At 36.6% G+C, this 24789-nt stretch overlaps 1 protein-coding gene and 1 long non-coding RNA gene across 3 annotated transcripts in view; one reads left to right on the top strand and one right to left on the bottom strand.

The window, feature by feature from the left end:
• LOC143904943 (uncharacterized) overlaps positions 1 to 24789 on the bottom strand; it is a 110909-nt gene that overhangs the window by 59090 nt on the left and 27030 nt on the right. For both annotated transcript variants that reach the window (XM_077419957.1, XM_077419956.1), the window contains exons 2-3: positions 20287 to 20434; positions 12866 to 12973 (exon numbers count right to left, since the gene is read on the bottom strand). In XM_077419957.1, the coding sequence (XP_077276083.1) occupies positions 12866 to 12973; positions 20287 to 20431 (253 nt within the window). In that variant the 5' untranslated portion in view covers positions 20432 to 20434. The remainder of the gene's footprint in view (positions 1 to 12865; positions 12974 to 20286; positions 20435 to 24789) is intronic.
• Positions 1 to 24789, top strand: part of LOC143904944 (uncharacterized) — a 236569-nt gene that overhangs the window by 185330 nt on the left and 26450 nt on the right. The gene's annotated exons all lie outside the window — the stretch shown is intronic.

Here is a 24789-nt window from a genome sequence, read left to right as displayed (position 1 = left end):
CACCTTGACACGGACACACTTTAAGTTTCCCGACGTGTCGGTATCAATAAGACCACCCGCTAGACTCCGTAAATCTCGCCGCTCCACGTAATCTGGCAATCGAAGTTTTCTAATCACGCGAGACATCGCCGAATGGACTATCGATATGCAGTCCAAGGGGGGTGTCGAGAGCGAGTTGCATGAAATATGACTTCTACGGCTCCTCGAAATCACTCCGCTAATGTTACGTTACTTTCGCCACGTCGCAATTTGCCGCGTTCTCGAAAATCCATTAAGTTAATTACTGTTTTTCTTGAGGCTGAGAGGCTGTGGGTGTATATAATATATCTTTTTTCCTGTTGTTGTAATAATAAAATTCTTTGGAGCGCGGAAGAAGTATGTGTATAATCCGACATTCTAGAATAGGATTCACTTAACATGCACCGGAACATCTCATTAATTTGCATTAAGTCGAATACTTATAATTGCAATTAAGCAGACAATCCAAAGCAAGACAAATAGACATTAAATTTTGTTAACAAAACTTGCATTTATCCGGTAATTTTATTAGTACAACGTGTACCATTACAATGTAAGACAAGAAAATTATATAGGCTCGCACATTATGTATATTTTTATTCGAATATTTGCGAGAAACTTTAAATATCATTCAATTACTTTCAAGCCAGATAAACATTAGTGCATTTATTATTATTTTAATATACACGCAAATAAATGAGCGCTTAAATTCCGTCAAATAAAATAATTAATATTTAACATTCTTTGATAAATCTCATATATCCGTAATTGATTCGCATAATTGTATTAGTAATAAAGCAACCTAATTTAACAATGGACAAGTTATACATTCTTAAAATAGATACTAATGAAATATACGTAGATATTAACGCACATATTTCAACATAATTTTTTAAAATTATCTTTTATGTTTTTTCTTTTTTAGATAAACAACTCTCCCAATTAATATCGTTTTATACTGTTGTTATAACAGAATCAGGATATATATTGTATATATGTATACACGTATATATAGCCTCAATACATTTTATAAAATAAATTCATTAAAGAGCCTCCTGCAAAGCTTCGCCAATTTGCATTTAATTTCATTACGGCACCATTACGAGACGATTAAGTTAAATTAAATTGAATTACAACCAGTATACGCGATAATTATTCTGAAAGTTTTAAAAGAGAGATTATAATTAAAATTTTTCACGCAGTTACATTAATTTGAATTAACATTTATACTCGCTATTAAATAAACATCGCCGAATTGTCAAAGAAATCCTCATGGGTTTAAAAGTCCGCTCGTTCTTTTCTTAAAAGCACGGCTTTTACTCCGCTAATTAATTAATTAATTAATCCAAGGGCCAACTTGTGAATCGGCCCGCGTGGAATTCGCTCGCGAAACGTCCGCGAGAGAAGAGTGTTTTGCGCTTTCGCGATCTTTCCAGCCTCCCGTTCTTCCCGATCCCGAGCCGTTTTCTTCAGATGCAAAAATGCAACTCTCTTCTGGCCGGTATTTTTGCGGCTTTTCAGCCGATTTAATCCGTTCGCGAAAACGTCGAATAAAGATTAACTATCTCGTTTAAATGCATGCATCGTCGTGGCGTATTCAAAGCGGAAGCTACGCGAATGGAATTTGCCGCCTCAAAGAAAATTATAAACACGAACGCGCCCGCGTTCTCTGTCCCCCCCCTCCCCTCTTTCCGCATCGCGCATAATTGCATTCGTCCTGTGCGCGCGCTTCGGGTCCGCTCGCTTCCGCTTTGGCGTGCTTTGGCCGTCCCGTGCGTCGGTTTGAAAGCTGATTTCCCGAGCAGCCGAGCGCTCCGAACGACGCTTTCAGCAATGACGTCCATGCATTCTTTATTTGCGTGTATAATCGCGTTAATTCGCAAACTATTCTCGCGATAGCGACGAACGCAACCGGTAGCCGGCGTTTGTCCGGCGCGTTAAAATGACAGGCGTGTCATTTTTATCTGTCTGGTCCCGTTTTATGCGTGTTCGCCTATATGTACGATCTGTGGGACATTTGAACGTTTGGTTTTTATTTAATATGGCGATAACTATTCCTGCAACTTTGCTGTGGCTCTCGGTTTCATCATTGCTTTTTTTCTCGTATTATCCCTATATTTCGTTTCTCGTTGACACTGCAGACAAATGAGAAAAAAAGAGAGAAAGGAATCGATAAGTATTGTATAACTATAAGTTATATAAAACGGAAAACTACGCTACACTTCCTTCCTCTCTACGCAGACTGGGCAAAGTCTGAAGGTGGAAACTAATTCCATGAAAACAAAACTCGCGGGAGAACGACTATATATTCGTGCTCGTACTTACGCCGCGCCGAAGTGACTCGAAAAAAAGAGCTAAAACCCTTGTAAAAAAAAAAGAAAAGTTTATACGGCTTTTTCACAAGTTAAAAGTATGCTAACGACGCGTAAAATGTATATTTTCAGTGTATTACAAAGTCAATGAATTTCTTCTTCAAGTAGCCATACGCCGCGGAGATAGTTATCGGTTTGACTTTTGTGCGGGTAATGACGTGTCTCTTGTTCCGCGATCTTGTAATAGACTTCATGATGAATCCATTTTGAAACTTCACGACAAAATCCAGCGCGATCTATATAAAAATGTACGCTTGAATAAAAGTGTATACTTCTTTTGATACATTGAAGACATTTCGCTGAGTTTCTCTTTTTCAGATGTCGCCGCGCGGAAAAACTTGTTAGCGTTCTGCGCTTTATGCAAAAGATAGTTTATGTTTCGTTATCTAGCGTGTATTGCGTTACGACAATGTAAGATACTTTTTACAACGCGTACACACAATTGCGATGATATTTCCGTTCAGTTAAATATAATTATCTAACAAATCAATAGGTTAAAAAAGATTTTTCACGATAAATCCCGAGAAAAAAGAAGCATCCCCGCGCTACTAAACGAAAAACGTAACATGCATCCCCGATTAAGAATAGCGATCTCAACTGAGACACAATGCAAAGTATTTCAATTTCCTTTTCAGAATGTCCTCGTAACTTCCACTAACCATTTCGTCTTGGATTTCGGTGTGGATACAAATTTGTGTGTGTGTGTGTGTGTGTGTGTGTGTGTAAAACTAACAAAACTCGCAAAGATTTACAATAAATACAAGTTTTACAGGACACTCGCTGTGTTTACTTCTTTTTAGATAGACGTTAATTTCCCGGTCGTCTTTTCGCACGATGGGAATTTCGATCCCAAGATTTTCAAAGCAAAAAAGAACGAAAGATACGAGCATTTCCACCTTTCCCCCATCCTCTCGAATTCTCCAGGAAAATGCGCGAATAGTAAATCGAGATGCGGATGCTGGAGAGGATTCAACGAGATTCGAGCGTCGATTAGTTCCACGCTATTCCGTTTTGCCCGCCGCCATCTTTTTTGTTCGGGAAATTCGTTTTTTTTTTATATTAGATCCACAGGAACGTTTAATTTTCCAGGGAAAGTTCGATTTTCGATATCTATTTGCAACGAGAATTCACATATATTGGAACTTAACTTTAAATAAAACGTTTTATAAAGAATAAAATTGACACTCTCTTTTATATCTCTCAATGTCAGTAAAATGACATTTCTATATAAACTGTAAAATGATCTAAATCCGTATTATAAATTGTCACAAATATGACGAATAAAATCGATAACAAAAATCTGGATTATTAAAGAAAAAATAGATCTCTAAAAACGATTTTCAAACATTTCAAAATGATGCGGACGACCATATCGGGTCACAACCTGTGCAATACGGCACGTTACTGCGAAAAAAAATGGCGTACATGACATGGCGTGCAAAACGAACGAATAGGCAACCCGAAATCACCTGGGATCCGTTTACAGCGGCGGAAGTCTTCGCTTCCTCCCACCCGTCTCCCGGCCGTTTCTACAAAAAGAAGCAAAAGTAGCTTATTCTCCTAACTTGACCCGACCTGACCTAACGTAACCTGTTCGATGTTCGAGGCGGAAACTAATTTAAGTTGGAGAATCACTTTGGCTGTTTCGATTTATTCAGATACTCGACGTATTTCCCGCGAGAAAGAGAGAAAGGGGAGGGAAGGAAAAGAGCTTTCTTCTCGCGTCTGCCTTTCCTCTCTGCCGTCCTGTCACCTTTGCACGCACCCGAATCGCGTTATTCACCTTCGACACGTGACTGGCGAACGAGCCCGCTACGCTGACGCATTTAAAGCGACGACTAGCGTGGGAACTTGGATTTCTGCGCGGAAGTGGAAAGCGTATATTGGAAATTTGGGTGCAAGGGAAGTTGAGAAGAATTCAAATTTTTGCAATGAGATAAGAATTGAAATGGACTCTGTAAGCAATCCGCAAAAAACATTCGTAAATAAATTCGTCTCAAACGAAAATATCTGTAAATAATTTTTTATGAAAAAAATTACATAAAAATTTAGAAATAAAAACTAATCCCAGAACCATTTTTTCATCACGACTTCTTTGTTTAGAATTCTTCTCTTCTTAACAAGAATTGACAAGAGAGTATGTAAACTGATTTGGAAGAAAAGAGCTGTAAAGATCTATTGAAGATTATGTTGAAAGAGAAACGAAACTTCATATATATATATATAATAACGTATAGTTTTATGTTGCTAGAAATAAAAGCACAACTCCAATTTCATTAGAGGAAAAATGTTATTGCGTTCCATGAACGATGATCGATTAGCACGCGTTCGATTAAAAAGCTAAATTAAATAGTTTAACGCGACATAACGATGCGAAAGGGCGCCGCATCGAAAGTCACTTATTTATAAACCGCGATCAGATTCCTCCTTACGCGATTTTAATTAATATTTTATAATTAGCAATGTCGTCGCCACGAACGGCCGGCAGCGGTATTGTGCGCGTGCTAATTGGACGTCACGGCCGTTCTTTGTGTGTGTCGTCAAATGTTCGATTTCAATTAAGTGGAAGGAAAGCGCGGAGGCAGGCGAGTCAACTAATCGGAACCGATCATGATTGATCGAAGAATACTTATTTATCCAGCTGAATGTGTGCGAGCACTTTTCTCTATTTTTGCCCTTTAATTGCATTTCTAGATACAGAGTAACAAAGAATGAACGCGAATGCACAGCGAGCGGATTTTAAATTTAAAACTCGTTCGCTGATTTATTTCAATTACGCTAACTCTCCTGGTCATCCTGGTGAAGTGTAATTACTTTTATGTCCAATCACCGTACTTTTTCCGAGGCGCGACTTTTGAACTTTAATCTGATTCGCCTTCCGGTCTTATCGACAACCTGCTGTTACCACATTTTTACGTTGATTGCGGCATTTATCATTTGGATCATGTGTCAGTAATCTACCAATCTTACGCGCAGTCAGCGAATAATATATATTTGCGATACATGCTGATTTATTTACTATAGAAATTTGATGCTAGTTTAGTTTTTTCTTGGTCTTCATCTAAATAATTTTACATTCAAGTTCGATTTCGGATGTTGAAATAAACAAATTAATTTAAGGCTATGTAGAGATTCTGGATCTGAGTGAGGGAAGATTCACCGGAAATGATCTGAAAACGCGAGTGCATTAAAATGGCGAAGAGAGGCCTATATAAGGGCGGTGCATAATGCAACGAAAGGGACGGCGCGGCGGGGAGGGAAGGCGAGGGGTAGATAGCGTTTTCATATAAATTCATGCGAGCAGCTCTCCAGGCTGCAGCGGGAAAATCGGGAAAGCCGGGATTATATCCTCAAGAGTTTGCCAGCTTTCAGCGCTCATTTGAGGAGAGAACTGAAAGTGGGGAATAGAAGAGCACGTGGAGGGAGTCGTAAAACGATGCCGAGTGTCCAGGGGTGGATCTTCGGCATGCAGCACTTAACACATCTGCTTAAAAATGTAGTGATTTATACATTAAGCTGGCTGTTTAATTACAAATCGATTAATGGCTACTTAGGACTAAGAATAATCCAGCACTTGCATTCGAAACTTTTAATCTTCGCGAGTCTCGGGTATTAATAATCTCCCCGATAAGTATTAACATTTCATTGAGAATTAATTAAATGCCAATTGAATTAAAACTTGAAAATAAAACCTTTCTTACTTGAAAAATTTAACGATTCTAACAGCGAGATATTCAAATTCAAGAACTAAAGCACAAAAAATAAAGATTAAAGTTTATATATGATGTTTAACTTTTTAAACTGTGTAGGTATCATTTGTTACCATTTTATCAATAATTCAACTTTTAAACAATCTTAAGTAATTTGCTCCTCTCCTAGCATTAATGAAACAACGCATGCAGTGTTGTGCTAAATGCATTATCACTTTAATCGTTATGGATACTTGTGTGGATTTTACTTTTGGAATTGGGGAAAGTGATATTTTAAGCTGCACGCAGACAGCGGGATTCCAAAATATCCCGTCCACCCCTGCTATGCACTGGGTCAACTTTTCATCCCCGCTGGCCGCTGCCCCCCTCCTTCGCGATACGCTCTCTTCTGGGCGGATTAAATACACTCGTTCTGGTTTTGGTACGCGCGCATGGAAAAAAGGGCCGATCGTAAAGTAAAATAACTGTTTCAAAAAAAAATCATTCGCATCACGCGCGCGTAGGTACGTCGGACTTTTCATTTCCATCCCGAACAAAATATCGTCCATTGGCCGTCCGTGCGCGTTAGCGCAGCGCGATACTTCGTGAGGGCGCAAGCATTTTACGATAAATGGGTGAACCCGCTTAGCGGGTCTCCCTTTCTCTCCCTCTCTCTCTCTCTCTTTCTCTCTCTCTTTCTCTCTCTCTTCTCTCTTTCTCTTTTTCTCGATAGCCCGTCCAAACGCAGGAACACGTGTGTCACGCGAGAACTCGATATTCCGTCTGAAAAACGCGTGCCCACGAAAATTGGCGTACTCGATGCGTCCCTTCGTCGAGGAAAATGGGCAAAAGTCGTTCAGCTTTACGTCTCTACAAGTTTTATCTCGAAAGAGAAACGAAAACTCGGGAAAAGAAAAACTGAATATTTCAAGATGTTTTTGATGTGCAATTTGATGTACGTTTCATGTACGTTATATAACATTTATTTTTTAAATCATTAATAAGTTCATGAACTGTATAAACGTCAAGTTTGAGAATGATATTTTTGAAAGAAAAAGAGATTTATTCAGATACATATACAATTATACATATACAACTTTCATTATATCGGAATTATTTCATCGACAATAAAATTAATATAGTAAATAGATATTGAAGCATTTTTTTAGCGTAACGGGGCTCATTTTTTTTCACAATTTAAAGTTAATATTTAAAATCAAAAGTTAATTTTAATTTTAATTTTCTCAAGTTTATCAAGAAAAGAGTGAGTTTTATGACTGCAAATATGATCTAACGTGATCCTTATGTCCTTATTGATCCTGATAAATATATTAGAATGTTCTATAGAATCGTCGTGTTTAAAAAACGGGGATAGGATCGGATAGATCCGAACGGAACGACGAAGTTAGTACCTAATCAGCATAGTTTGAGTGTCGCTCTTATATAGTGTTTTGATCTTCGACGTGTCATGAACGCGAGTCTAGGATATTTGAGAATTATTGGTGGGGCTCGGAGGAGCATCGCGGCGCCCGACTAAACGTTCCAGCGTCGCGGCGGTTCTGCGTGTCACTGAGAGAGCGTCACTTTGAGCCGGTTATCGTTTATGTAACCAGTAACGAGCACGGACTTCGTTAGTGTAAGCGCATTTCACGCAAAAGGTTACTTTGAGCTCGCTCAACGACGGGGCGAAGTAGGGCGAGGAGGGGTCGGACGAGGGTGCAAAGGACGAGGGGGAAGGACGAGGGGACGGGGTAGATCCCGAGCGCAATTACATTATACGCCCTCCCTAATTAGCGGAATTTCCGGCTCGCAACACGACGTGTTGTGTTCGCGGCGGATAAACGGGTCTGAAGTTTAAAATAACGTTGCATAATAAAATTAAACAATGCGAGCGTTGCTGTTAATTAGCGGCGGATTTGGGACGAGACAGAGATTGAAGCACGTGCGGCACGTTCGGCGGATCATTTTTAGCGATTGGAGCGTTGCGTCATCGCGCGCGTACGTAACACGCTGTAGAATCCATTCCTGCTTCCGTTAGAATTCATAACTAATGCGAACCCCCTGTCATTTAAGCGGAGTCATTTGTGGCCTCAAATGCAAAATATCAATTTTGGTTTTTTCTTCCACATTTTCGCAGTTTACATTGGTATCACCTGCACATTCGATCGTTGCCAGAGGTGAAACCTGGTTCAGTGGCATTCTTCTATTCGTTCGAACATCGGATTTTTCCTAATTCCAACAGCGTATATTGTGCTTTCACGTTGAAAATAATATCTTAATGCACTTATGTAATTAAGTGTTTATGATTCAACCTCGAAAAAAAGGAGCCGATCCATTAATGGAATAGAAACAAAAAATAAAAATAGAGCAGCTGTGTTCCAACCCGAAAAGACGGTATAGTGCTTCAGTTTCATATCGGATTTCAGCACCGGAAGAACAAAAATTACAACGTCCAGCGTTATCAACCTTGCGTCCGCTGTTCCCCATCCTATTTTTATTATGTTTCTGCTGTTCGTATATCCTTGAGAATACACCGTACGCCATATGGAGTTGCAATGAAATTCTGACACATGATAGAGCGAGGACAAATATCTGGGATGCGCGTACAAGAGTTCAAATTAATGGAAAAGTATCAATTTACATGAGCAATTCGCAAACTTGTTATTCACAAATGCATCGAGATTATTGCGAGGTACTCACCGAATTACCCTGTATATATTCGTTTATATAGTATTTTTGCATTGAACAAACCGCGATATACATACGCTGTATGCATTTGTAATAAAATGCTGTTGTACATGCAATGTACACATTGACAAAACTTCATCGCGCAACTGTAACAAGTTTACAACTATTAATTTACGCTGCCTCCTTATAAGCGAATCGTGATCAATTTCCTTGAGAAATATGGAATTAATTGTTAGTAAGATCTTCAAAACACACACACACACACACACACACACACACACACACACACACACACATTTTCTGGTAAATATTAAATTAATAAATTTTGACACTACTCAGTTTACTTAAAAATAATGTGTTCCACGCATTCTTTTGAATATCAAATAAAATTTTATAATCGTAACTCGTCACTATTTGATTTTTAATCGCTTAATTAAGGGCTGCTGATGTCACAACAAGAAATTGCGAAAAAATATAGGAATTTCTGGAGATTTTAATATATACGAATGCGCTAGATTTACGGATATTTTGGGGGCGGGTCGGCTTTGAAAAAATCCGTGCGACGGGGATGACTTATGCCGCGTTTTCAAGCGGCGTTGGGACACCTTGCGAAGAGTGAAAAAGGACCGCGGCATCATAAATCAGCACATTAATTCGTAACGAGATTAGTATAATAAATCATCGTCCACACGGTATTTGCATATGCCGCGCATTACTCTCGTCATGTGACCCTCGTCTTCCGGATAGTCGACATTAAACGTTGATGACGTTCGCTAAGTGAATATCACAATTAATATTAATCTGAGTTCTCCAGAACTTCCGGAATTAAAAAAAAAAAAAAAAAAAAAAAGAATGCGTTTTTGCACTAATCTGTGAATACGCGAACGTTTGCAAAAGTTAAGCTGTAACGTGTCTTGAAAAATGTGAAATTCAGGAAGAGGTGTCAAAACAAAAAAAATTTGAATACGAAATAAAATCCGCGTTGAGGATTCTTTAATTTTTAATAATACAGGACACACATGTGTTATTTCATTAATTTCGTTATTCGTTGTCTCAGGGGTACGTGTAGTGGCAATGTAGTAAATTAACCGAAATCGAGAGGCTCGCTTACGATCTCTCTCTCGGGGGTGTTTTTTTTCAGGGCACTCGAGGGTATCGTTGGGCGTTTTCGTCTTTTTCGCGTCACCCGGTAGAAAAGATCGATTCGCTTTTTGGGAGATACAAGCAGCGTCAAAGGGTTAAAGCTTATCGCGTGGGAACTCTTTTACTCCGTTCGTTCGCACACCCAATGGAATTAGCCGTCGCTAACCACCCTCCCGTCTACCAACCTCCGTCCCCGTACGTCTAACTCGCGCCAATAAGAACGACAAGCGCGCGTGCGCGTTCTTTCTTTCTTCGTCCTCTTCCCCCCTCTCTCCCCTCTCTTTTTCTCTCTCTCCCGGGATGGCAGTTTCGTCGCCACGATTACCCCAGAAATCTTTCTTCGGCTAATGCAAGAACTGTGTTTCCGGCGGTTCGCCCGATGCTTCGCCTACCTCCGGGGCGGACAAGCACGTACACACGCGGGCGGGCGCGAGCGCGCGGACGATGGCGTGCATTTACAAGTGCGACTTGCCGCAGGGGCGGGGAGGAGGATAGCGAGTTAGAAATAGGAGGGTGGACAGCTCTCCTGCGCGTTCTATATAATGCGGGAACGGTGAGAAATATTTGGGGGAAAAGTAAAGGGGTCGGGCTGCGAGCTGCGTTCGAACCGGAAGCGTAATTTGCAAACTGCAGAAATTCCGTAGAAATTTAAAAGAAGATTGTTAACTTCTGAGGTTTTATGGAGGTTTCTATGGAGCCCAACGCGTTCCATGGAAGTTCGTGTGCCTCTCGAATAGTCGCGTTTCTCATTTCGCGTGAAATACAGCATGACGTATTCGTCTAATTTAATTCCCGTGCATTACACGCGTATAATTAACAGATTGCGGAATGTAATTTTTTGTTTTTGCTCAGTCGAGTTAAAGGGCATATATTTGACACAATATGAGTCTCGAAACACTCGCACGAAGCAACGACACTAGTGCGAGAGACGGCCGAAAAAGTATCGACGCGACGCGAGGTAGGGAAGAGTGCCCTGAAAAATTCGATGCTGATATACGCGCATTCGATACTCGAGAGGTAGCATACGTGGCACATGTAGGACATGAAGGACATGGATTATACAAGGGACGTATAGGATACGCCTCAACAATCTCACATGTCCCATGGGCGTGTTCGAAAATCTTATGAACGTTTTTCATAGATGACAAATAAACGTGCGAATATTTCAGAACTCTACAAAGCTCCATAAGGATCACAGTCCTCTCACGTTCTATAAACTCCGTCTATACAATATAATCCCTGTCTGTCGAAATAAATTGATGTAATTGAGAGTAAGCTATATAAAATAAAGTTATGCGCGCGACACACACATATGCTGCATCTCTTTCACTCTTAATCCTACAAAAATTCCCACATAAATATATTTCAAAGAAGCCTTATACATTTTTACGCGCCCGTTTATTCAATTACAAATTTATCAAATTTGATAGCGCGATACGGTATCGGGAATATCAACAGATTAAAGAAGAGATGCGAATAAGTCATTAGAACGATTTCTTTGATGCCATATGAATGTGAAATTAAGCTCTATTACTGAAGATTTGCTAATTACGTAATATTGCCCACATTCGGAAATACTATGGGATACGATGGTCTACTCTACTTGGCCGATTACAGTGCTTTATGGTAGCCGCGGCGCGCATGGACTGCTACTGCACTCAGCGTTAAGTCCCGGATTTCAATCCCATCGTCGCCGTTTGTTTATTTCACGCGTATACGGTTTATTCAGGGGCCCTGCCGCTTTTGTAAGATAGTGTATGCCGTGTGTCATAACCAAACGATCGGCGGTATATATCCCTACGGCCGGCTGCAGCCGGGTTTCCGCAGTTTCTGGTTCGCGCGCGTCCTAATGCGAATGCGGTGTTTCTAATTTAATATCTTAAGGACCGGCATTTACCCACGTCAGCTATGCCGGATTAGGATGTCAGACGCAAGGGAAATACACGCGATTCCCGCAATTTACGTCCGAGTGACTTTTCAAGCAAACCTCTCGTTTCCGTTCCGAGAGCAAGTTTATAAAACGTTTCACGTAAGATATACATTTTTTTTTTAGAACGATGTAACGAAGATCCTCGAAATCGCAGCTACAATTTTCCTAATAATTTTACGTAGCGTTCGATAACTATACTGCATTTGGAATAGACTTTTATCGAATTCGAAGATTTCCGTTAATAGAAAATTGTGTGAACAAAATTTCGATTAATTGTATTATAAAATTATTTCGATATATTGTGCACGTCCCTCTCGCAAATAAGGGGAGATAATTTCGTTAAAAAAGTCGATTGGAATATATTATCCGAAAAATTTACGTTTCTTCGATATTTTTGGTATTGCATCGTCAATATCTGTCGCAGGCTTGCAATATGCTTTTTATATTTTTGCGTAAGTCATAAATATGTCTTATAGAATATGTTCGGTGTCATTTTTTTGCGCCGCTAAACGCTTAGAGTGATACACTTTCTCCCAAGTGTTGAATAAGTGATCATGTCAAAAGCGATCCCCTATATCGCATGGCATGTTATGCGTCGTTGCATATTAATGCGAATCCCTTTTTCCATCCTTGTGTTTCATTATCGCTTTACAATGTGTCAATATGTGTCGATATATCGATAAAAAAAAGGCTTTCACCGCCATAATCTTGTCACTTTCGAGATTTTCTATGAATAAACAATTTTTTTTTCTTAAAAATATCATTGTACACAGAAAATACTCTTCTATAATACTTTGTACGATATAAATGTTGGGGAATGCGTGATACAATTATAGAATATGGCATAATTATAGAATAATAATATCCACAATCTTTTACACACGGCGTCACAGACTATTATATATATATAAAGCCTTTTTTTAACGAGGCTTGATTTGCTAGGAATAGGCACGTCCAATCTTCTTTTATGTCTTTTTAAACAACTCTCCAAATAATATGGTAAAAGAATAGAAGAGTTTACTCACCGAGAATCTGGCTGAGAACGGTGCGACCATCTTCACCGAGGCACGCACTGCGTGCGTCAAACGGATTTGTGAACTGCACGAATGCATAACCCTTGTGCATAGAGATACCTGAAAGATGTAAAAAATTAATTACACATTTCGCAGATATTGTAAAATAAATAAACTCGGATAAAAAATATTAATACCTCAATCGTTTTACGGTTTTATTATACGTATTATTCTCAATGTACATAATTTTTTTTATTATTTTTATTGTTTTATTCCATACGAGCTTGATATTCTTTATTTTATTATTAAACATTTTAAAATGTAACACATGGTGTTTATAACAACAACCAGTACGATTGTTTATCAGTAAGTTATAAGCGAGCTCGGAAAAGCGTAAAAAGTTTCATTAATATACGCTCGTGTAAAAACTGTAAAAAATATACAGCTTTATCTAAATTCATTTATTTAAATTCATTATCTGACCTTAAAATTATTTTAAAAAATATCTTTACAAAATATAGTTTATAGGTTTTTTGTAAATTCCATCTGAAAATACACTCGGCATAAATAAGCTTTCAGTAATGGTGTCGATCGCGAATGAGTCCTTTTAAATAAACCATCCTGTTTATCCTATATGTTTTATACATGAGAGAACTGCAAAATAAATGATTGAAATTATAAAAAAAAAATTAAACACGAAAGAGAACCGCGCGATTTTTAGGAATATTCACAAACATTTGAAAAATATGGAATACATTGAAAGAGCGTTATCGTTCGTATAGCTACGAACTTTCTCAAGCAACTTTTTTTTTCTCCAGAAAACTATCCCCGCGCAAAATACATAGGACAAAAATTTAATTGAACAAATAATAAGAGAAAAAACAAGACCGCTATGATACACAATCGAATAAGATACAAGCCGTTTTCGGTCTAAACTTAGATCTTAGGCGGCTCAATTTGATTTCCGATGCGACGGCCCTCGCGGGTGTTGACGCAATGTGATTTCTGCTCAGTGCTCCGAATGTCAACGTGAAGAAATTCAAGCATCAAGCGCGGGTAAACAGCGGGAGTAACTATGACTCTCTATAATAGCCAAATGCCTCGTCATCTAATTAGTGACGCGCATGAATGGATTAACGAGATTCCCACTGTCTCTATCTACTATCTAGCGAAACCACTGCCAAGGAAACGGGCTTGGAAAAATTAACGGGGAAAGAAAACCCTGTTGAGCTGGACTCTAGTCTGGCACTGTAATTTGTATGTATATGTATTATAGTAATACATATATATACATGGAAATAATATAATATTGAGCTGCCTAAGCTTAGACCGAAAACGGCTTATATATCTTATTATTTAATTGAACAAACTTTAGCTGGGGAGCAAAAAATCTCCAAATTAAATAACGACATTTCCGAACAATTAAATACAGCTCCGGGGAATATTAAACATTTTTGCAAACCAAATTAATAAAAACAAGTGCGCCGTTGTTGCCGGTCGATTTTGCCGGAGCGGCAAGTCGCACGGACGCGACCTGTAATCTGTGTACCCGTAATAACTTTTGCGTGGTTAGCAGCTGACCATGCATGGAATTCATTATGCCGAAACAAATATGTAAATCTAACCAATACGCACACTCGCACTCACACAGACGTGTGCGCGGGCGTGTACGCGCTAGAATGCAAATACTGTCCGTGCGAATCTGCCCTCCCTCTCGCTCCGCTTCATCGCGAAGCTCGGCGCAAGAGATGTTCATAGCTTTCATCGTCGCTATTGTTATCAGCTCATTCTTCAGTATACACCGGTTGTTGAACAGAGATTTAAAAAAAATCAAATCTCAGTCTAATATACACTTGTCGTGAAATACACTAGTAATAAATTATGTTACCCTTTTGTTTATAAAGTATATGTCCATCAGATTTCTTCATCTTTTTCTTCTTTCTTTTTATGTAGCATTCCGACCATAAAACTAAAATTATGTACGATTAAAAATGTATATACATATATTTATATTTTTAATTTTAATTTTTTAATTTATCGATCATATTTTTGAATCATTAGGATTGAAAATTCTCGTTTTCGTAGAAATTTCAATTAAACGTAGTTATGTAATATAATTTTTTAAATTCTTTGCTACACCGATTATCGAATGTCGATAGTTTTATTTAAAATTCGAAAAAATCCAGTATATATGCGTGTTATTCTAAAAAAAGTAAATATTTGAAATAATTTTAGCAGATGTTTTATCGTACGGAAACATAATATGTTTTCGCATTATTATCGCTGTTGGGATCACAATTTGACATAATTTTTTCTTCTCGAATTTTAACCTCCAGATCTACCTATTTCTCGTTTTTCAAGCAAGAGTAAATTTATCATGTATTACATAGCGATCCCCCCCCCCCGTCGATCTCCCGAAACATTTAGCGCTTCGGAGCTCGACTCTCCGATAAAGCACTATATCATCCCCATATCTCAAAGCTTAATCCCACCCCTCACATTTTCAGGGGCGGCGTATCGGTCGAAAGGAGATCGTTGTGTCGATCGTATCGATCTTCGATCCCCGTAACGTAACTCGCCATCGCCGTAACGTTTATTCCGGAATTTAAATCGCTGTCTGCGCGCATGTCATACGTAAGGGGACGGCGGAGGTGTTATGTGTGCATTTGTGCACGCGAGACGGGTGCGGGAGTTCGATATCGTCGCTCAAGAGATCGTTCCGCAACAAAATTTATTCTGGTCATAAAAACCGCGATAGCGAAATGTGCGATCGTAAGTGCAATGTGCGAGGTGCGGGCCGGTTGATACGACGTTCTTCGTCTGTCATTATTTTATTTTTCGGTGCTCTGGATATTATTTTCGGGCGTGGTTGAACTCTTGGCGTAAATGTACATTATTTCATCTGCAGTTGATTATGAGAGATATAGATGCTTATAGATATTTTTCTTCCATATATTTTTCATAGAATGTATTAAAGTTTTTTTCGTTTCACAATCTAGTAGAATCTTAGCATGTGTAAAAACAAAATTCTTCCAATCCTCACCGCGCAAATATTATAAATTATTTTCATATGTGTTATGATGATTGACGAACTCTAATCGGTTCTTGTTTAATAAAAATCAAAACTATTTTAACACACGAAAAATGCGTTTTCTAAATAAAAATATTTATTTGATTTCGATATCGAAACCGCATCCCGACAAGAGCGCATCAGAAAACCGTTACGGAACTATTTGAGATATCGGTCGTTTTTGTCGTTTCTAGACGCTAATAGTGATATAATCAGCCGCATGATTTTGCAGAGATGCTCGTGGGATTTCGTTCGACCGCAAGATCGATTCAAAATTGCTATGCATTCACAATTAGAATTTAATGTTATTACAAAATCTGATATAGAATGAAGAACGGAATCATTATACAATTAATTAGAGAAGATGCCATTTTCAGTCTGGCTGAATCTTGGTCTTTAGCCTATTAATAGTAATAAATTATGTAAAAAAGTCAACACCCAAAATACGAATAAGATAAGGATATTGGTATAAAATAAAATCTAGTTTAAATTATATTGTTGTTGAAGAAGACTAAATATAGTCGAAACGTTGCAATTGTTTTTAATATATTATTGTAAATAAACTAAATTTTAATTTAAACCAACATCCTTATTTTACTCGGGTTTTGGCCGCTGACCTTCTTTGTATAGCTTAGCTTATAACGAGAACATTGACTTCTCTATTAATCTAAAAATAATATTTATGTGTTAATTTTGTATACTGTATACATCTTTCTTAAGCCACTGTAAAAAAATCACTGCGAAAAATATCACTCCAGCCAAGATTCAAACCTACATCTCCCTACAATTCGTGACGGGCGACTTTATCAATCTCTAGAATCATTATAGGATATCGGTGTCAATTAACTTCAAAAAAAAATTCCAAACAAAATTTCTGACACTAAATGTTTTATTTTATTTCGGATTCTACCAGATGTAAACGCCATTGAAAATCAATTTAAAGCAAGTGAGAATTCTTATTTTTATCTTGTTCGACTCGCGATGTGTATATATTATTTTCAAGATTTTAAAAATAAAAAAACTTAATATAAATAAATTTAATATAATAACAATTTTAATCTTTTTCAACTTTAAATATTAATATATTCAAAAGAAAGTAAAAAATTATATATATACAAGAAAAATAGTATGCAATAAGTTTTTTCCACACACACACAAAGAGACTCCATATTAAATAGATAAAAGTAAAACCTTCAACATCTCCTTCAAAGTGAGATAAAACGTAAAAATTTTGTACGAAAACTACTGTTAATAACTCGGAAAGTTTAAACTTTTAACTAATAAAAAAGTCGTACGTGATTTATTTACTTGCCTTTTTAGTTCACAATAAAAGACCGAATAAATTCAATTGCGAGAAAGGCAAAATATTGAAATGGAAAAATGGAAATCAAAGTTTGATTCGATAGAATATCTCCATAAAAACAGACCAAGTCCACTCTTTGTAACAATTATTTGTATTTTTCGTAACTATATGTTTTTTGTAAAAGTCGTCACTCCCTATATAAAGTGACAACCAAGTGCCTCGATAACAACAGTGCTGTATTGAGGGCCTGTTGCAGTGAATTTTTCCAATGTTTTGGCATTTAGGATAGAACAAATATCGACTTTATATTGGAAAACTTGTCGGCAGAAAGAATCTCTAGTGTTGTTATCTGGGCATTCGATAGTATAGATTTAAATCATTCTAGTGACGATTTCTTTCGATGCAGCTGCATATATAGGATGTCCAAAAAATATTGCCATTCTCTTCGTTTAGTTTTCTAGACAACTAAAAAATTGAATTTTACATAACAAAAATTTGATTGTGCTTTTCAATTTTTTCTTTTTCAACATTAAAATATATCTCTTCGTGACATAAATTATTAACTATATGTTCAAAGTTTGTTAAAATAAAATGCACATAAACAAATTGAGTGCAATGAGAAACAATTTTTATAATTATATTAATTAATGAAATTTGCTTATCTCTCTTGTTTTGCTAAGATATTTAAACTCAATTATTTATAAAATTACCGGTGTTTGAATGTTGAAATAATCGTAAATTTTTTCAAATTAATCCGTTAGTATATTTACAATTTTAATAACAATTATATTCTATATTTATTATTGAAATATTTCTTACGCAAAGGGCAGAGCGCAGCTATGTGCGTTTAATAATCTCTCTTCATTTTGTCTTGTAACAAAGATGTAAAGTTTACAATATTAGAAAAATATTACTGAAATTAGTGCGATCTTTGTAGAGGATTTCGTTTTTAAGCCGGATTTCAAACAAAAGCAATTCCCCAGAAAGTCGAAGATTGTATACATTTCCGCGTTAAACGTTGCTTGTAAAAGAGATTCGATTCGTAGAATTTGTAATTTATCTGCTATCGCGCATTGCACGCGGCGTCGCCTCCGTACAGGACGCGGCTTATCCTTCGTATCGGCGTCCCTCTAATCCGGCGAGCGCCTTAATTCCTGCAAAGTCGAAGTTGCTCTTATATTGTCTTCGTCCTTTATTGAGAAAGTAAGCTGTTTATCGGCAGCTAGCAGCGCTCCTTGTAATTTCGACATCCGACATTTGAAATTGCGATTTTGCTGGACAGAGCGGGGGCAGGATAACTTACCCGTGATATCCGACGACGCGCTCGGCGTTGGAACGCCAATATCACCTGCGTCGGCACGAAGCTAATTCCGCGGCATTCTTCGTCCTTATTACATAATCTTATACCGTTGACACGGCTTGTTACATTATTTATTGCGCTATATTCATCCATTTTATGTATTATTTTATGTACGCGTAGGGTTTAAGCTAAAGTTAGAGCGGATCGAGTTAAAGCGGACAAGAATTGTATTCCTTAGCTAATCTCTCAGTTGAGTATTCTGTTTTAATATACAATTTTTGAAGCTTAGTCGTGAAGATATACAATGTTGAATGTTTTGAAAAAATCAATTCACTTTGTAAATGTGTTAGATAATCTGGTTATTAAATTAAAGTCGTAGAATTTCTTGTGTATATATATATATATATATATATATATATATATAAATATATGTTGAACTGTAATACATAACAGTTCACAATAAATTCAATAAAAAGAGCGAGAGATTATTTGATATTGTCTCGATCGTCTATCTATCATGGCCGACCTCACATGGTCATTCTCGGCTTATTATCGTTCGTCTATCTATCACTCCAGATCGCAATCGTAATTTCATTCCCGAGGAGGGGACAAGACCCCGCGGAAAAATGATTTTCCGGGATAACAAATCCTGCGATTGCGGAGTAAACGAAGTTACGGCTTACAAAGGAAGAGAAGGTATAGCGCGGCAGTCATCGTGCCGCTCCTCCTGAAACTGGAGACCGACGGATATCCAATTCGAGCTATCGAAGGTCAAGTCGCCGTGGCACAAATTGCGTTACCGGGATCCCATTTTCCCGGGGCCCCGCTGCCCCTTCCGCTATTCTTCCCGATGCAATTTTTCCGCGCCGGATAATAAGTTATTCGATCGCGAATTATCGAATGTTATCAGGCCGCCAATTTCTCACGCGATTCGATTTATCGGGAACGCCGCGGGAAGGATTGGGAACAACATTCGGAAATAACCAAATGATCCTTCCTTTCCGCGCGATAATCGATTTTTCTTACGTCGCGTCGCTATCTTACTTTTATGCATATCGCTGTCTTTTTTAAATTCGCCGAGAGTAAAGTTCGTACTTCGCAGAATTAACGCTCGCGCGCGTGTGCGGTGGGATTGCGAAAAAATTATTCCGATGGAATCGCTTAGGTTCTGCTAAATATTTCCACGAGGTATAATTGAAACGAATTAAGATGCGAAGAAGATAAATGAAATCGGATAGTCTGCCGGTCTTCTATAGATATGAATTTACCATTTACACGGAGACACATTTAATCTTAGACAGGAAAAATATAAATTTTAACGGCTTAAATAAAATCGAATATTTTTGCTTATATCCGTAATATCACTTTTAGAAGCGTGATGGATACAGTAATTCAAAAATAAATTTTATTTAAAATAGTAAAACATAAATTATGTATAAAATTTCTTGTCTAGTTTAAAATTACTCCTTTTATAACAATTAAGATATTGTTAAGCTCTTTATTTTCCATGCACGGTTTATTATTGAGCATATTTTGCAAGAGATATATTTTTGACAGATATTTTTTAACATTTCACTTTTTAGCTATACGTTTTTACGCAGTCCGCTTTTTATCGTTTTGTTTTTCAGAATGTCTAATTTAAAACATATATTATATTTGATAAAGATTTGTACGCAAAGCTTTCAGCAATCCATTTTTTAATGACCTTACCTCAGTAGCTTAATTTTTACCAATTACAATTTTTTACTAATAAAACTTACCGGCCAGACGACCATAGCGCTGGAACATTCGTTCCACATCGGTCTTGCTACATTGAAATGTATTGAGGTTCCCGACGAAAACGCGTGAATTCACCGCCTGTGGGTCCTGCGAATTGGTCTGGTTGCCCACTTTGCTCATCTTCATCGCCTGAAAGCAGAGAGAAAAGAAAATTCAATTATATATATATATATATATATATATATATATATATATATGTTCTAGTTTCCTTGCCATCTTAAATAATAATTACATAAAAAATATGGAAAGCATAACAATTTTTACAAGATCTACGTAAAATAATACTCCGCAAAAATCAGCTGTGTTTTTAATTCACAATAAATGTATATCTACAGAAAAGTTCAAGACAGAAACAGCCTTCATCATATCTTCCAGTGAAAAAGGAAAGTAATTGAAGATAAAAGTTAATTTCACGAATATCTGAAATAGAATCTCAAACAAATTAAGATGCGATATAAATCTTCGTTATTTAGAAGCACTTAATATTTTTATTTTATCGATTTAATACAAGCTCATTCAATTTTCCCGTTAATGTCGTTATTTGAAAAGAAAGACTAAAGAAATGAGAAAAGGGGAATGACGGATTAATTCAATTAATCGGCACAGGTATCGATTAATTCCCGTAAAAATGGCCGGTTGCCACTAACGATCTCGTTAGTTTTACGCGTTATTTCGCAAAAGTAGGAAACGAACTGTTGCACAATGGGATTGCGAGGCGTTAATTAATCAACATCGCGCCAATTATAGCGATTGCGAATGTCTCTTTGATACTAGAACGCCATCTACACATTCGCGTGTATTGTAATCATCGTCATCATTACTATTTGTTATCATTTGTTTCATTTGCTTTATACTTTTTACTTAAATATACATTAATCATTCGTTGAACAACGAATTTAAAACAGATCTGCCCGTATTGAAATATTCTTGATCAATGAATTGTCAAAATTCATGGTGTATAATCTCTCGCAGCACCTAATACATATAGTTATACATATATAGATATTGAATTCAACCTATTAATACGTTCGATGATATGTGCACATACGTGCTTATATACTATCTTATCGCAATGCTTAAGACGGATATAACTACGTTGAATTCGATTTAAAGGAAATCGAGTAAACGATTAAAGCCACAGAGAGAGATAGATAGCTGAGGAGGAAGGGGAAAAGGGAGTAAAGCCATTGCGCATAACCCAGTATATCACTTAAGGGATTAAACAACATTGAATTGACATTATATCGGCAATAATAATCGACGGAATAATTATCACGGATCGTGCGTTACGGTTGTATGGATCCTTCGGCAGTGTCTTCAATATATAATCCACGTTATTTTTACAACATATCACGCATATCTTCGCCTCTGCCGTCGCTCGTCACACGAATCCAATTTGTAACTTTGATTGCTTGCGACGGAAAAGTTTATCGGGAAATCATCAAAAAGCTCGCATCACCGATAAACGAGAAACGATTATCGATTTCGCGAGGTGTATCGGGACGGCGATTGACACCGGCACGACGCCAGTATATGTGTATTTATTAAAGAGTTGTTCTCCATAAATATCGACAGTTATACGGCGGGATAGCCCAGCGGTTGGGGCAAATATTGGCTTGCACGTCAAAATTAGTAATTGACGCGTCGGTGGATTTAATCGGCGAAGAATCGTCGTTTCGCTTCCAATTTTATGACGCGGAAGTGAGCCCGGTAACACCGGGTCTCGATTAAATCTATACCGGACGTTCCTAAAATGTCTGGCTAAACCTTATACCACCACAAACTCAATCAACTGATTATTTTGATGAGAAAATAACTATAGGTCATTAATAAAGCCATCAAACGCATTCTTTCTGACTAAATATTAAAAGGCAATGTTAATAATTTCGAAATTTAATTATTATTAAATAAATTGATTATTTGGGATTACTGAAGAATGAAAAGTATCATAAAATAGTGTTGCTGTTATAGCTGCTTCATCAGAAATTTCATAGGGTTATTTAAATTTGTAGCGCGCGATAATCCCAATCAGCTCGGCACTTGGCAATGATTCTCGCGGCGGATTTCTAATTACGTTCTACTTGGGCCGGACTAGAATTTAGCTACCGCGTCGCCCGTTATTTACGGCCTGAGCCAACCCAAAGGTATGCCTACTATTTGAAAACGTTAATTGTTCTTAAGTATTTCTTTACGCAAATAATCATGAAGGCATATTTTCTCTCAAACTAAAATGCACATTGAACTGGTGATTTGGAAACTCTGTAAAAAATTTATCGTTTATTTATTTTTAAATAATTCTTTTACAATAAAATTTTACTTTATGCAGATATTTATCGTGGTGTATATTTTATTAAATCAACTGTAGAAAAGTTTTTCGGGAATTTTTCTGTTAATTAAAACTTATTTTTGTTTTATTTTTGTTGCAACAGACAATACTATACTTTTTCGCTCTCTCTCCGCAACTCATAATAAAATAGAATTGATAGAAATTATTTATTTTATTCGTCTATAAAATTTTTCTTTTATTTATTTTTATCACTATTATTTTTTATTTGATTTATCTGACAACTTTTAATAGAAATTTATAAAATTTTTAATTGTGATATGATATTTATACGTAAAAAAATTATATAAAATTATATTATGCACAATACCGATCGTTATTATTAATCCGAGTATATTTTTCTGTTAATTTCATTATAGATAATATATCTATTTTATATGTATCTTTATTATATCACTCGTGGAGTGTTTAAAATTATTATTACCGCAGGCTGATTATAGCAATCATTAATATATGAAAATCAACTCGCGCCTTGCGACGACATAAGTTCTGTGAAGGAGGAACTTAGAGGATTATTCATAATTTATGTAAGAAACGAAACAAAAGCTGCAAAAGCTATCGCATAATTTTATCCTACGGACCGTCGAAGTTTGGACGTCCCGATAATTTTCTCTCTTGCGGATTTCCAAGTGGTTTCAACTTCCTCAGCTCTTTACATATCCATAGAAACTGTGTGCCTCAGACACCAAAGTAAAGTATATTGACATTAACTATCTTTAAAATTCGGCAATCAGCAAGAAATAATTCATATATATGTAACAATTTATCACTGCAAAATTGTGAGTTATTTTACATTCTGAATCATTTTATTGAGTCACTTTAACAACATTAAAGAATTCAATGAATAATCGAAATACTATCGTTTGAATTTCAAGAATCTCTTCTAAGATCAGAATATTCAAATAGCAGAAAGCGAAGTGGCATTTTCAATTCAATTAAATTGAATTATTGAGGTTTTCGATTACACCGAATTCTCGATATATTCAATTCTGTCTTGCGCTTTGTGGTTACCAACGCCATTTCACATCAATAAATCATTACCATATAACAAGCTCATACAATAGTGTAGTACAAGCTTGCGGTCCTTGCCGAAAATAGTTTATATAACAATAGCTGATAATAGTACAACTACATAATTGAATTATTAAGAATTTTAGTCGAAATCGAAAGATCACGTGAATCTCGATTAAATAACAAATATTTATTGAAAGAGTTATTGTTTACAATACCGATATAATCTTACACAATCATTGTGATTTTATATCGTTATTGATATGAGGTGCAGAATAAGCTCAGCGCGCAAAATTGATCCCGCTCGTAACTTTCCGCACGCATGCGCTTGGATAATTAGCGCTAATTAGGAAAATTGACGAGCGGAAGACCTTTAATTCTTGGTGAGGTGCAAGTAAACAATTACGCGCGTTTACTTTGAACTATTCATGGTAAGACACGAGCGAATGTGAAGCGAGGTGAAAGTTATACAAATGTTTACCCTGGAAGTGAACCGCATAAGTGAGAAGGAAGAGGATAGAAGTTGAAGAAAGGAGGGAAGAGAGAGAGAGAGAGAGAGAGAGAGAGAGAGAGAGGAGAGAGGAGAGAGGAGAGAAACTTGTGCGAAGGGATTTAAGTGATATTCATACAAGAGAAAGGGAAGCTTAAGTATTTTAATAATGATAGCAAGACTTAAAAAATTGAGAATACTATATAATATTACACCAATACAGAATACATGCAATGATTAACTCTGTGGGATCAGCACATTATTTTCGGAATCTCAATATAATAGAAATCAGGCTTTTTAATTTAAAAATTAAGCATATTTGTATAACGACGGTTTATTTAAATCATATTACAAATAATTACTATTTCTTTAATAATCTGTAATTTGTAATTATAGATTTATATATTTATAATCTGTGTATAATTTATAATTACAGAGTTACATATCAATATATATAATTCTATAATTAATCTCAGTAATTTATAATTATAAATTAAAGTTACATATTAATTATTACAATATAGATCTATTCTTCATTGTAACAGGAAGTCCGTGATAAAAACTGTGACAAATTTTTGTTCTGCTGATATTTTCAATTCAATTGAATTAATGTATGTGTATGTTATTGTACGTAACACA

The sequence above is a fragment of the Temnothorax americanus genome, unplaced genomic scaffold (assembly GCF_048541705.1).
Source record: "Temnothorax americanus isolate GAGA-0224 unplaced genomic scaffold, ASM4854170v1 Scaffold6, whole genome shotgun sequence".
In the NCBI taxonomy this organism is placed as follows: Eukaryota; Metazoa; Arthropoda; class Insecta; order Hymenoptera; family Formicidae; genus Temnothorax; species Temnothorax americanus.
Note: the sequence above shows the minus strand (reverse complement) of the source record. Positions and strands in the feature narration are given on the sequence as shown.